Raw genomic sequence first — 14,184 nt, 5'->3', positions numbered from 1 at the left:
TATTATTATTATTATTATTATTATTATTATTATAGTACTATAGTAAAGACTTGTACATTTTAATATTATCCAATGCTTGAAAAAATGTTAAAATAGATGTTTTGAAAAGGAGTCTTACAGAGTGAGATTAGGTGACCTGTGGGGAATAGGCAGTCTAAGCCTCAGGCTTCTTCTATATGCCAATGAATGTAGGAGTATGTAAAACATTTCATTAGCTTTGTTTTAAGAAGTCACCTTGTAAAATGATGCAGTCAAACCAGCCTGCCAGTTACCCTGCTCACTAGCAGTTAAAGACGGCAGGTGGTTTTGGCCAACCTAGCTCTTAAATGCATTTTGTCCCCACATTTTTAATCTAGCTCTTTGCAAAAACCAAGCTACTGATTGTCAGTGGCAGGTTCCTCAGACTTAAGATAATTGGACCACGATCTTTCCCTCTTTCAGGGATTTGGTTTTGAGTCACTTTAGATTTCAAGTAGGTCTCAAAGGTCACTGAAAAAGATGGTGAGATTTAATATCAATCGTCATTAATCCAGTTCGTTTTACATTTGTGCCCAATTCACATGAGCTAGATGCATTTAAAATGGACTGTCACTACAGACTGCAATGCTCTCCTATTACTCAGGCATCCAAAGCTGACCTTACAATTTGCAGACTTTAGAGGGAGAAAATGGTTGAGAACTCCCCAGCCCCAGAACCAAAAAAGGAATTCACGCAAGTCCATACAGCTCCCAAATATCCAGGAGATGGGACTGTCCCATGCCCCAGTGTAGGGGCCCTGGCGCTTGTCATTTTGAGTCCATGTGTGTGAGATCAGTTAGGCATTGCTACATTTTGGGTCCATATCCAATTTTAATCTTGTGTGTGAAGTGAAAGAGATTATAGACAGGATTAGCAGTCAAGATATCTACAGGCAGCAGGGACTGCATAGTTCTCAGTGCACATTACGGTTAGTGCACAATAGGAAACATCTTTGCCAGATGATAAAGAAGAAACATTCTCTTTGTTGCCAACAATAAATACATACGGAGGAGTAAATGTGTCATGAATAAAGTGTCCCTAAGGAAATCTTGGAAGACCCTACATGTATATTTACATACTTTTAGTCCCAGCAGCAGTAGATCTATGTAGTGTAGTGCCCTGCCCAGGCTAACTAGTTGTTAAGAATTATCACAGCTATCTTTTTCATGCTAGTTACTATCTGCTCATAATGAGACAATTTAGGCAGCCCTGCCAGAAACCCAGACTTTTGAGAACCAAAGCAATGGTGTTGATTATGATCACGAATCTCTCACACAAACACACACAAAACCTGAGCAAGTGCCTGCAGGTTTCAGAATAAATTGAATAAGAACTCAAAATACAACACCTCTTTCACAGCATAAACTGGATCCTGCACATACTTTAGGACCTGATGCTCTTAATTTTTGGTAGAATATTGAACCTGAGGAAAATCTGAGCCCAAAGTGCACAATCTGATAGCAACTGTCTGTCTATTAGATTACCTTGCAGATATATATCTACAAAAATATATGTAAAAAGTCTATGTAAGAAAAAAGTCAGTGAGGCAACTGCAGATTCAATTTTTGCAGTTGGAAAAAAATAATTCCTCATACTGAAGCTCTGCATTCTCCCTGCTGCTTTATGTTATCTCTGTTTTAACTGCTGTTAATGAAAGGCTCATCAAAAGGCAGTGCCAATACACAATAATATTTAAATGCTGAATTAATCTCTTAGTCCTCATGGCAGCTCCCTTTCAGCTATTTTCCCCGCATACTTGGCATCTCCATTTATATGAATGAGAATGGGGCAAATGTTGATCAGCTGTGCAGCCCAGAGAGAAGAATTTGCCTCATGTCTTATATATTTGTTAAAGCATGGAAGGAAAACATTGCCTGCTGAAGTAAATCCAAGCAAGACCTGCTAAAATTAAGTAAATAACTCAGAACAAGACTCAGCTTAAGTCATGCCTTTCTGCAGTTGCCATTCTAACTTCTAATAATTTGACCAACTTGTTGCCTTACTTCTGTTGGTAAAAAAAGCCAAATCTTCCCCTGCTTCTAAATGCAGTTCTGCTTTCAAAAGTGACTAAAAATGGCGTGCAGGCTCCATGTTTATTCTGTGTCAGCTATTTCCTTATCAAATGTGCTCAGTTAGCAAGTAAGGAACATTTTCCTACTATGTGCCAGCCCTGCAAATTTCAGGTGGAATGTAGGGGTCAAGCTGGATTTTTTCTTTTCATGTAGGATGACCAAAAAAACAAGGATCCTGGAAACAAGAGTAAGCCCTCAATTACGTGTGTGCAAGTCAGTACTCTTCTGTGGCTTTGCATAAGTTTTAACTCACTGGAAATGATTCTGTGGTGATAAACAGGAGGGAATAGACAACCAGCTCGCTGTGTTCCTTATGCTAGATCTGCTGTGCTAACAGGAGCAAAAAGTGGTGAACAGTGATTTTAATTACTAAGTGAACAGATAGAAAATATATGTCTTTATTTAAAGAAGAAATTTGCTTGAAATTCCATGTTTTCAGAAATCTCCAGCTTTGACATAATAGAGCATTCAAGCTGACGAGGAAAATAAAATGCTTCTCTTTTTTCTTGGACATGTCATTCATGTGGTGGGAAGAGAATGTATAGTCCTCATAACAAGAAAGGAACAAAATTATTTGAATTATTTTGCATGCAATAGCAAGTTAAGATATCATGTTTACAACCCTTATTTATGAGAAGTCTTCATTGTGGAGTGCAGCAGGTCAGAAGATCACTGTGTGTACATTTTGCTATATGGGAATGATAACCCACTACAGGTATTTTATTATTTATTAATTCATCTTTGCAGCTTTGGCAATCAAGCATGAAAATTTTCTACTCTTCTGAAATCTCTGTAGTCTGGAAGACCAGAGTTGAAGTTTATCTGATTTTTTTTTTAAAATACTTAAGATAGCAAATAGCAAAAGTTTTCTCAATTCAGCGTTTTGATCCTGCAATCCCAGTGCAGATTAAACTGGGCTATACAAGGCATACTCTGTTAGCAAGGGTAAAAAAAATCCAAGAATATACTGTCCAGCTATGTAAATACTGATCAACTGAGTCTTTGCTTGGATGAAATAATTCTATTCTGACTTTTTCTTCCAGTTGTGTGTAATACTGGAGCCAATGCAGGAACTGATGTCAAGACATAAAACTTACAATCTAAGTCCTCGAGACTGCTTGAAGACCTGCTTGTTTCAAAAATGGCAGAGAATGGTGGCCCCACCAGGTATGTTTCATTTCCAGTATTTTACTTATTTTATAGTTAAATTAATATAGAAACAATGGGAAAATTTACTGCAAATTTACTTACAAAGGAAAGTAATAAGAATTAGCACTGTACCAAAAGTAAGCCTGAAAATGATTCTGATGTTTTATGATTTCAGTCTGACCCAACTGATTTATAGATGTGTACATTCAGATGGTTTCACTATGACTAGGATATAATTTAGTACAAAAATATGTGTAGATGGAATGCAAAATGCCTACTGGCTCCATCAGAATTCATCGTTTCTGTAATTCAGCTTCCTGCTGTGACTCTGAAATTACAGCTACAATTCATAATTAATTGTCTTTGAGACAAATATAATGTTATTTACAGGCCTGGACCTAATCTCCTTCCTCTTACACCTCAAAATAATAATTCTCTCTTTTTCCAGATTATTAAAGATTTGCGTATCTAAGACTATTCATGTGGGTGCCCAGGCCAAATTTTGAAAAGTACAATTGCCCCTCTGTTCTTTTCCAATTTAAGAGAAGTTATATAATTGTCCTAATTCGGTCTGAGTTTGGAAGACTCGCAGAGGAATGGCATTCAGTACTCTCTAACATGTTCCCTTGGGAGTGGCAGTTCTAAAGATGAAGCCCACATCAGAGGTAGAAGGAACTGAAATGGTGGTTGCTCGTATGCTGTATCGATGGCAGCAGTAGTGTAGAAAGCTACCTTTAGCCTTTGCCTCTGGCTGGGTCAGTTGAGTCTGTTCCCTACCTCAGAATAAGACCTGGATTTTTGTTTAGCACTAACTGCTACTCGCTGTGTGACCTTCAGCAAGTTACACAGTCAGTTTGAACACCATGATAGACATCATGATACTCCCATTGATAAAATGCTTTCAAATATCTTTATAGATAATGCTGGGAGAATAAACTTCATTAGTCCATTATACAAAATTGAAAGCAGATTCCATTGGTCTAAATATTATCCTACAGTTCATATGTTAAATCTAATAGTAGTACATATACTAGTAAACATAGGAATTTAAAACTAGATGAAAAAATATTTCAGCAGTTCTGCTTATGGATCATTTTAGTACACACTTTACAATATCTGCCATTTGCTTTCCTTCTTACCATTTTATTGCAGCAGAACCCACAAGACAACCGACAACCAAACGGAGAAAAAGGAAAAACTCTACCAGCAGCACTTCCAACAGCAGTGCTGGGAACAACGCAAATAGTACCAACAGCAAGAAAAAGTCAGCTGCTGCAAACCTGAGTCTATCAAGTCAGGTACCTGTAAGTCTCACTTTCCTTTTAGGCCTGAATCGCTTATGGTGCTTTAATTCTTTCCTTACATTGTAAAGAAGGTGCATTCTTGAGCCTAAACTGTCACAAGCAAAAGGCGATCTTGCACAGTGTGCTGTGGAAGCTGGGGAATTAGTGGAGAGATGTGAAGAAGCCATTCTGCAGTGCAGCTTTAACGAATGACCCTCAAGCAGGGGTATCCTGAGGACCAGATGTTATTTTTTTAAGGCCTGGGCCAACTCCCCTTCTTGTCAGTGGGAGTCCTTCCACTGGCGGTAGGACTCAGATTGGGCCTCATGTTGTTAGACATAGCATGAGTCTTGCAGACTTCCATCTGCCAGGTGCTAAGTGAGGATGAGTCCCTGTGGAACAGGACAGCCGTACCTGAGCAGACCGCTGGTCTCTCTACGTTAGTACCTTACCTCTAGTCGGTGCCGGGTTCAGATGGTCCAGTGGAACAGATTATGAATTAACTTACCTGCAGAGGTTATCTCTTTTTCCAACCACTCCACTTGCAGAGGGTAGATCCCCTGGAATATGGGTCTCAGCTTATCCACCCTGCTAGCTGTCACTGTTGACATCCTAATTATATAGGGAAACACCAAGTCATTTCCAGAACTGTACCAGCACTTTAATAATCACATTTATTGCCTTATTCACAAGATAGGGGTAATCAAACCCCAAATTGTGACAAAGTGTGCCTTAGTCAATAGCTTATGCATTTTAAAGCTAGGGAAATTAATTTGATATTATAGGAACTGTAAAGTTGTATCTTGGGAATAACAAGCGGGGATTTTTATTGGATTTCTGATCAGCAGATAGGAAAGGGCTAGGTCTCTTCTGAAGCCTGACAAAGAATATAGGCCTTTTGTTAGCACAAAGAAGGCACTTCCTAGGAAGCTTGAATACCCAGATAAAAAAGAGGAGTAGACTAACACCAGTGAAATGAAATGAAGATTTTTGTTTAGCAACTGATTCAGCAATCCACTACCTTACAGAAGCTTTGGGCTTTGGTACATTAAACTCATATTTTCTCCTTGTCATATTAAAATTTTCGCGCGGCTCGCATCCCCAGAATCAGGTTCTTTCCCTCATATAGGCACCTCTGGGTTTTTCTAGGAGCACAAAGCAGCCAGAAGGCCAGCTACCTGATCCTCTGGTGGCAGGGGCCACTCTGCCTCGCTGGCTGTCTGCCAGAAAACCCGTTGGATCAATAATCAACCATATTTAAGAAAAAAACAACAATTAGATGTAAAACTGAGCAACCAGCTAGTTCCCTGCTGACTCCAAGTTTAAAAGACAGTAAAATCACTTTATCTCGGCTACTTCCTGCCCTGAGTTCAGTTCAGTAGGACCAGAATCAGAATCTGACCCTCTGCCTCTCTTCAGCCTGCTTGTCCTTGGAGAGACGACTTTTGTTGGCTTCAGTGATAGCCACGTGTGCTCGTATGTTTGAGTGTAACTGAGCCCTCTGATAGTTACCTGTCACTCCCACTGATATTCAAGCTGACTTCAGGTACTGAAAGGCTACTCCTGACAGATGAAGTAGTCAAGGTTACTCTTCCTGATGGAGATGATAGTTGAGCATCTGAGACATAATGGTGAAGTTTATTATGGTATGAGGGATGGATTTTTAGTCTTCATTGACTTTCAGGATGCTGCGTAGTCAATATTTTTCCATATTGTTTACTCTCTGTACCAGAGTAGCAAGATGGTCCAAACTCTTTTGTATAGAGGATCAGGTTCCATTTTTAGGACTCTTCTCCTTCCCTCTGCACAGTGGAAAATGCTTAGCTGTTCGGTTTGACATACTAACAGCTCTTCCCATCTTCCCCACAGCAAACATAGCAAACCAGATGGAACTGATGTTTGGGCCACCCTGTAGAGTAGACAGAGCTCAAAATAATTTTAGCAGTAGGATATTTTGGTGTAAAACTATTCAACACTTTTCAGTTAAATAAAGAGATGTTACCATGTTTCTTCAAAATTATGCATTCTTTGAAGTGGGCCTTATTACAGGCATACCACTGCTTTCTGAATTTAGCTGCAGGTAGCAGTAACTTGCTTTCTGTTTCTTTCTCTTAACTTTACCTTAAAGCAAATCATTCAGTAGATAATGTTTGATTTTCCTCATATGCAATAGAAGACAAGATATCCTCAAACACAATTTGACATTTTTCTACTAACTAAAAGTTTCATTTGGCCATAGAACTTTCTGTGAATGGGACTTTCCTGCTCAGTAGAAAAAAAAAACTATTGAAATCATTCATTTTCAGTGTTATAAGCATTTTCCCCCTCATTATTAGAGAAGAGGAATGAAATCACTGCATCTTCTGTCCAGATGACTCACATAAGCAGAGCTAGTTTCAGTTCCACTTTTCCCATCATCCTCTCTGGAGAAACCCAACAATGAGCTCATATCCATACCAAACTTGGATTAATATGAAGTCATGTACTCCAGCTTTCTCTTTTTCTTCAGTGATTTCTTCCCAGCCAGCAAAGACAGTCTCTCCACCATAACAGAATCTAATTCCTAATTTCCTGTCACTTTTATGCTCCTATGTTCGTTTCTCTTTGATAACAAATTTATCCTGGTTAGAGAATGATTCCTTAGCCTCTCTTCTGTGTAATGTTTCTTGGTTTAGGACATTAGTAATTATTCAGTTTTGCTCCTACAGTAATGCTGTGTACACTATGGCAAGTGTGTTAACTTCCCATATCCCTCATCCACATTTCTCACCCACACCATTAACTTCTGTTTCTTTAATGAGGTCTTCATGTCTGGAAAGGCAAATGTTCCATGTTCAAGACAGTGACTGGAAAGCAGCTGGAGTACCATCAGCTGTGACAAAGCTTGAAACTTCAGAGAGATTTGTCATTTTTCCCATAGCCCCTTCCAGATCTTCAGATAAATATATGGGGCTAAGCAAACCTTGATCAATGAGATGGACCATTTTTTTGTCACATACATGTTCTTCTTCAGTAATAGGAGGTTGTGCCATTTCCTCTACCTGCGTTATTTTCTGATCAGTTCTTCAGGCAGGGACAGTGCTGAAAATACAGAGCCAAGCTCAGAAAGTGAAATGATGTGGTTGTATTTCCATGCATGGTTCAGGTTGGCACTGCACCCTGAAGTTCAGTTGCTGCAGCCTAATCAATCAGTAGCATCTGTGCCCTTTGGGTTGCCTTAAGTTTACGAGCACTTTGACTGTGTTGACACATTCTGATACATCTTTAATAACACAGTCTTGAAAAGCATCTTAAGGGTCTCTGCCAGTGGGTGGGTATGCATCTTCTCTCTCATCAGTAATTTGAAAAGGGTCAGTCGCAGTCTGTACTCATATCTCTAACTATTTTTTATACTTTCTCAACGCTGCTAAATAAAATACAAAGTTTTGCCCTTTTGACAGTAACTTGCACTCTATTACACTCATTTTCCTTTATAACGTGGTTTCTGTGATTCTGTTAGTTCTCATGCTACTGGTTGCAGACCTTCAGCATCTCCTCATGTCAATATGACTCTTCCTGCCCAAGTCCCTTGTTTAACACCTTTCCTACATATTACATATTTCCTACATCCTTAAAACACATGTAGTGAGCCAGTGTGCTATATGATTGCACTGCACAACTCATGCCTAGGTTGGCCTATTACTTGTCCAGTGATTCTTTTGACCTTAATCTGTAAGTGCTGAGGCAACACACTGTAGTGTGTTGGAACTAGAACAAGTGCCACTAAAGTCTCTCCAATAGCACAAGCGCAAAAACATTTTTCTCACCAGAAGTCTTCTTCTCCCAGGCTCTCACTGGTGCAGGCTCTGTACTTCCAGTGATTTCCACAGATTCATGGGCTTTTTTTAGTGCGTAAAGAAAGTTGACAGAACAGGGACCCAAAAACTGTAGTCCACTCAGCTGCCTTAGTCTCAGCAGATGCCAGTCATTTGAACTGTTCTCGGATTTGTTCATGTTCTCGATCACATCTGATCTTTGGAAGAAATGTTAACCCATTGTGCAGAAACTGGAATTACTAATTTCCTCTTTTCTCCAAACAAAAAGATGGGCAAGACTCCTCCAAGGTTCATAGAAAACCCGCCTTTCTAATGTTAGCTTTCCTGTGATTTTAAAGAAATTAGTTATCTAATTTGGGTGTGTCACTGTCTTATCACTTACACAGTACTAATTTCTTCTAATATTTAAAGTTAGCTGCAGTGTTTTCCCAAGTCTTTGCTCAGTTTTCAAGCCTCTTTACTGGCTGAAATTGTATTCCTTTGCATTTTTCATATTATTCTGTTTCAAATAAAACTTTCTTGCAAGCCCAGGCCCTTGTACGTAGAGCAGCGACTTGTATGCTGTGATCTGTGGATTACAGGTATATGCAAGATCAGCAGAAGAGGTCCATACAGATGTATCACTTTCTGTTAAATTTAATAAAAAACGTGCACATTGATCCATTTTCATCTATTTGAATTTGGAAATTTGACAACAATGCACAACTCTCACAAACTCTAAGAACCATTGCTCTAGGCCGCTCCCAGTCATAACCATAGAAATTAATAGGTGGATTTTGCTTTCATTTACTAATGAAGATTCTGTTGAGTGTAATACTGTAACCATGAACCCAGTGAAATATAATTTGTGTTGGAAAGAATAAAGCATCACTACATGCCACTAAGTAAATCAAATGTTCTTTGTTACATCCAGAGTCTTAATTAGAGCCTCCTTGCACTCTTTAAGCAAGTTACATACCTCAATAATCTCTCTTTCTCTTTGTAGTTCTCTGTAAGCTCCTCAAAAGCCAAATCCATAAATAAACCTGCTAATGTGGAAGGGAGCAATACAATCTCTTACGTGTTTCAGAAACAGGGGGTAGGTTTAGGTGGATTGTAATGAATGTAGTAGTACCAGAGCTGCAGTTCCAGGGACAGAAGATTTGTGTCAGAAATTATCCCGTGTCTCAGAACTGTGCAATTCAGAATCTAAGATTTAGCCGTAAGGATATGAGAGTGAACAAATTGGTTTCCAGTTGTTGCGCTTTAAGAAAAATATTCCAAACAAGACCAGAATGTCAAGTTAACAGAGAGAAGTATGATGAGACGTGAAAGATAACCATTTTCCGCTAGAAAGTGTTTACTCTGAAACCTAATTAAAATGTCGGTTCTGTTTCTGTAGATCATTTCAACACCAATGTCAGTCCGATGTATTTGCCTTGGAGGCAGTGACCATTACGGGTGCGGGCAGCAATGGGGCTCTCAGTCATTAATAATTTTTGTGGCAAGGAGCTAGGAAGTCAATTATTAAAATAATCACCGCTAATACAATTCTGTAAGAAGGAAGGAAGGAACGAAGGCAGGAGGAGGTACCCTTCTTCTTTTGACTTAGCACTTAGAGGTATGCTGGCTGCTAAAACTAGTGCAACCTTCAGTCCTTGGAGTATCAGGCTTGCTTGAATAATATACTTGATAGTTTCAGGCATTTTTAATTATCTCAGGTTTGTGAAGCACTTTTCTTCTACTTCTGGGGACTGTGACACCTGAGCTACGAACTAATCACCATAACACACTGAGCGGGGCTACGTATTAAACAGCAGCAAAGATGGCAGGCACAGGTATGGGGAATTTTACATGGCCCACCGCACATTTTTACCTCCTGACTCCAGTAAGACTTTGTTTAGCCATCAGATGATCTTTAAAATCCCAAGTTAAAAAGTTTAGTTACCTAACTGGTCATAGCAGAGCTAAACTTTGAGGCTAGTTATAAAAAAGATGAAGCTTGAGAAATGACTGGTCTGTTAAATAGAAGTGTTTGCATTTGAGTTGTGTATGAAGTGATCTCTGTGTATAGTTTATATGCATCAATTTAAGTTTGGATGGCAATTAGGGTTATTTCAGGATGAAAGGTATGATATACATGAAAGCTGCTTTTGTGGTTATATTATTAAATAATACATTTCTATCACATAATGTAAAACATCCACTGCTTTATTTACGGTGCCTCACTGCAACCATATTTTACTATCATGAGACATTCCTTGAGCAAAAATGTTGTTTCTAAGCACAAAGTAAATTAATAAGATTGAGTGACTACAGTCTAAATCTTTTTTAAACTAATCTAGTCAAATATGTGCTACCATAACTAGGCCATAGCAGTGTGTGCTGCCGTGCAAGAGACTAGGGTTTAATTCTTGGATTCTGCTTCTCACTCCATGAGCAGGAGCTAGGAGCACTCCAGAGCTGCAGCCTCAACCCTGGGAGGGATGGAGCCTTGTGTCATTCAACAGCAGTGACCCCCACTGGCCAATTTAAGGAGAAGCATTGAGGGGCTCTAAAAGGAGTCACTTCCAGTCCTCCTCAGAGGTTGGTGGTCATTGCACGGGAACTAGTGAGTGGAGGTTCAATGGGGTGCACTCGGTGGGGTCTTCAGCTTTCAGTCTGAGGAGCAGAATCCTCTCCGGGGAGGAACCAGCATGTGCGCTTCCTGAGACACTATTTTTGCCTGACATAACTATAAGTGGCAGGATTGTCAAGAATATATATATTATTTTTTAAAAATGTCCTGTAACTAATGCTGTGATATCTATCTTTTAAATAGAATGAGGGAAAACTCCACTAACCTCAGTATAATTGTAGTTTAATTCCCAGAGAGAGAGAGAGAGATACTCAATAGCATGGAGAGAAATATAAGTGCAAACTGTGCTCTCAGTGGGTGTCATTATATTAAAGGAATAATATTTGCAAAGAATCTGAGAAATTAGAGATGGAAATACTTACAAGGTCACTGAGCATCTCCCCGCTGATGCACAAATGTTTCCTACCACAGATTGAGATTTTTCCCAGCCCAGCGTTAGGTGACCTGAGCAGCAAAGCTAGCACTGTTCCAGTGGGGTCATTAATCCTCAGTCTGCGGTTCTCAGTAACAGGAATATTGTCTTAGCAGTGGGGGTTACATTTTCGTTTACTTAATGTCATCTTAGTACCCTAGTTTACACCTCGTCGGGTTGGCCTAAAGTGATCCTCTTCCTTTCAGCACTTGCAGCTGTTAAGCATATTTACCCCTCCCAATCGTTTGGTGGATGTAATACATATTTAATTCTTTCACGTGGCCTCCCCAGCCAGCTGTTCTAGCCCCATAGTTATTTTTGACGCGCTTCTCTAAGTCTCATCCAGGTTGCCGACCTCTTGCTGGTATGGCAACAGGGAGAACTTGATGTCCATACTCAAGAGCGTTGAAGTGAGAGGAACTGTTGCCACCTCGGTCTGTGATTCTGTATTTCAGCCACTGTGGTCCTTTTTGCCTGCCGTATCACACTGCACGCTCAAACCCAACTTGCTGTCCTCTGCCAGGTCTCTCTTGTCATTAATGCTCTCACGACACAATGGGGTCAGGTCTGGTTCAGCAGTGCACACTATATATATTGTCTGTTGTTTAGAGGGATGAAATAAATTAGGATAAACTTGGTTATAAAGACCTTTGTCTTTTAAACTTCTGTGTTGCAAAGCTGTGTGTGAGTTTTATTTAATCAAATATTTTATGGATATATGAAGTAACAAAATATAGACAATGTAAAGAAGAAATCATGTAACACTTTCCATCTACTCACAAATTTTTCACATAGCACAGGCTGAAAATGTGATATAAACATACTTCTGTAGCATTTCAGCCTTTGCCGAGGGATATCGAGAAACAGTGTAAATACTTACAGGCAATAATTTGTATTGTTTCATGGTGAAGGAAGTACATATCTGATTAAAAAGAAACCTTATTGAATGCAAACATTTGTATTCTGTTTGCTTTTTACAAATACTTTTACATTCATAAGGAGGAACAGATCCTTTAAAATATGAATCTGTTGTTCGCTAGGATTCTTGGAAGGGCTTGTTAAATCAGCAGGTACAAAGCTAGACATCTGGAATTACTGCACTTTTACCAAACGCTAGCTGATGCCCTGCCACCTGAGCTGCATGAAAAGATGCATCCCACAAATTTCCTTAGCGGTTAGCACAGCAGCCTGATTCTCCGTTGAACAGAGAGAAGTGAGCTCTCTGGCTTTGCACCTTTGCTTTCCAATCTCAAGTTTGCACCTTTCTATCCCATGCTGGTGGTTAGGTTTTTTGCAGCAAATCTGTGATGCACTGGAGTACAGTAGGCGGTTTACTTGTTTTCGTGGAAGGACAATTTGTACTTAAAGCAGTGATTAGATGAATTCTTTCTTTTTTGCATGCTTCAGTTTTTGATGACTACTAGCTTCATCAGTGTAATTATAATTAGCACTCTTCATCTTCCTTTTACGGTACCAGCTGGACAGATTGGTCCTCTTACTGCACAGATTGGCGGCAGGGTTGCCTACATGGAGTTAGGTGACAGGCACCATGAAATAACAGATGGTAAATTCAGGGCTTGTTGGCAATCAGCAGGTTTTTGCTAATGACTTAATTAGCTATGCAAATTGTCAAATCAGTGTGAACATTGTTTTTATCGAAAACTTTACCTAAATTAATTACCATAATTAAGTAGCAGAATGTCAAGTATATTGGATGCGTAAAAGGGCTTGGCTGGCTATGGATAAGAGAGTTACCATCTTTATTAGAGTGCTGTGCTCCACATTTGAGAAGTCTGAGGATAAGAAATGTGGTTTCTTTTAAACTACTTTTAAAATACGCATATCGCCGAGTTGCAACTGAGATGCACCCTGGTGCCTTTCCAAATAAAATGGCTCAGGAAAGAATTACTGGATGAAGACTAAATATTTCAAGCAGGAGTTTAAGACAGTTTCATAGCCTGCTTATTTGCTTAAAATCATGCGCATTTTTCAGTCTACCTGCTTTTCAGTTCTGGGGTTTCTGAGATCCAGAGCCATGAGCATGCGGCTAGAGAGGTGTATTATAGTTTTTCATTTGAATTAGAAAAAAAGCGTAAGCCTGTCTCCTGGTTCCTACTATGCAGGAGCTTTTAACTCTGTTGTTCAAATATCACAAAGTTGAGAGATGCAAATTCTCTAACATAATTTTTTTAAGTTGATTTTTTCTCTCTCAAGGTTTCCATATAACAAATATTGGGTGCTGTTCACAGGATGTGATGGTGGTAGGAGAACCAACTCTGATGGGAGGCGAATTTGGGGATGAAGACGAAAGGCTTATCACTAGATTAGAGAATACACAGTATGATGCAGCAAATGGCATGGATGATGAAGAAGATTTCAACAATTCACCTGCACTGGGAAATAACAGCCCGTGGAACAGCAAACCTCCTGCTAACCAGGAGACTAAATCTGAAAACCCCACACCACAAGCTTCCCAATAGGTTATTCTGCAGCAATACCCACTGCAATGTATGTCAGTGGGTTATTAATTACTGTTTCACAGCATTCTCCAAAATAAAATTTAAAAAAACACCTTTCAACGCATACAGTATCTATTTCTAAACTAAAGCTATCTGATTTTTTTTAATTAGGGAAAACTCTTGTATAAGCTTCCATATACATTTCTTGGAAGCATTCACATACGACATGATACTGGCACTGACCTCAATTAAAATAATTGAAAATTAAATAGCATTTCATGGCAAATTTCTGACAATGCATTTTATTGGAAGGGGTTGGTTTTTTCCTCATCAAACAATGGCCATATTTTAACAAGTCA

At 39.2% G+C, this 14,184-nt stretch overlaps 1 protein-coding gene across 9 annotated transcripts in view; it reads left to right on the top strand.

The window, feature by feature from the left end:
* Positions 1 to 14,178, top strand: part of LDB2 (LIM domain binding 2) — a 226,778-nt gene extending 212,600 nt beyond the window's left edge. For 2 of the 9 annotated variants that reach the window (XM_009279113.1, XM_009279109.2), the window contains 3 exons: positions 3,134 to 3,257; positions 4,392 to 4,543; positions 13,616 to 14,178. In XM_009279113.1, coding sequence (XP_009277388.1) covers positions 3,134 to 3,257; positions 4,392 to 4,543; positions 13,616 to 13,846 — 507 coding nt within the window. In that variant the 3' untranslated portion in view covers positions 13,847 to 14,178. Of the gene's footprint in view, positions 1 to 3,133; positions 3,258 to 4,391; positions 4,544 to 10,759; positions 10,903 to 13,580 lie in introns of all 9 variants that reach the window. The other 7 variants (XM_009279115.2, XM_009279116.2, XM_009279114.2 and 4 more) reach the window with 7 other exon arrangements.
* The last annotated feature ends 6 nt before the right edge of the window (positions 14,179 to 14,184 follow it).

The sequence above is a fragment of the Aptenodytes forsteri genome, unplaced genomic scaffold (genome assembly GCF_000699145.1).
Source record: "Aptenodytes forsteri isolate BGI_AS27 unplaced genomic scaffold, ASM69914v1 Scaffold242, whole genome shotgun sequence".
NCBI lineage: Eukaryota > Metazoa > Chordata > Aves > Sphenisciformes > Spheniscidae > Aptenodytes > Aptenodytes forsteri.
Note: the sequence above shows the minus strand (reverse complement) of the source record. Positions and strands in the feature narration are given on the sequence as shown.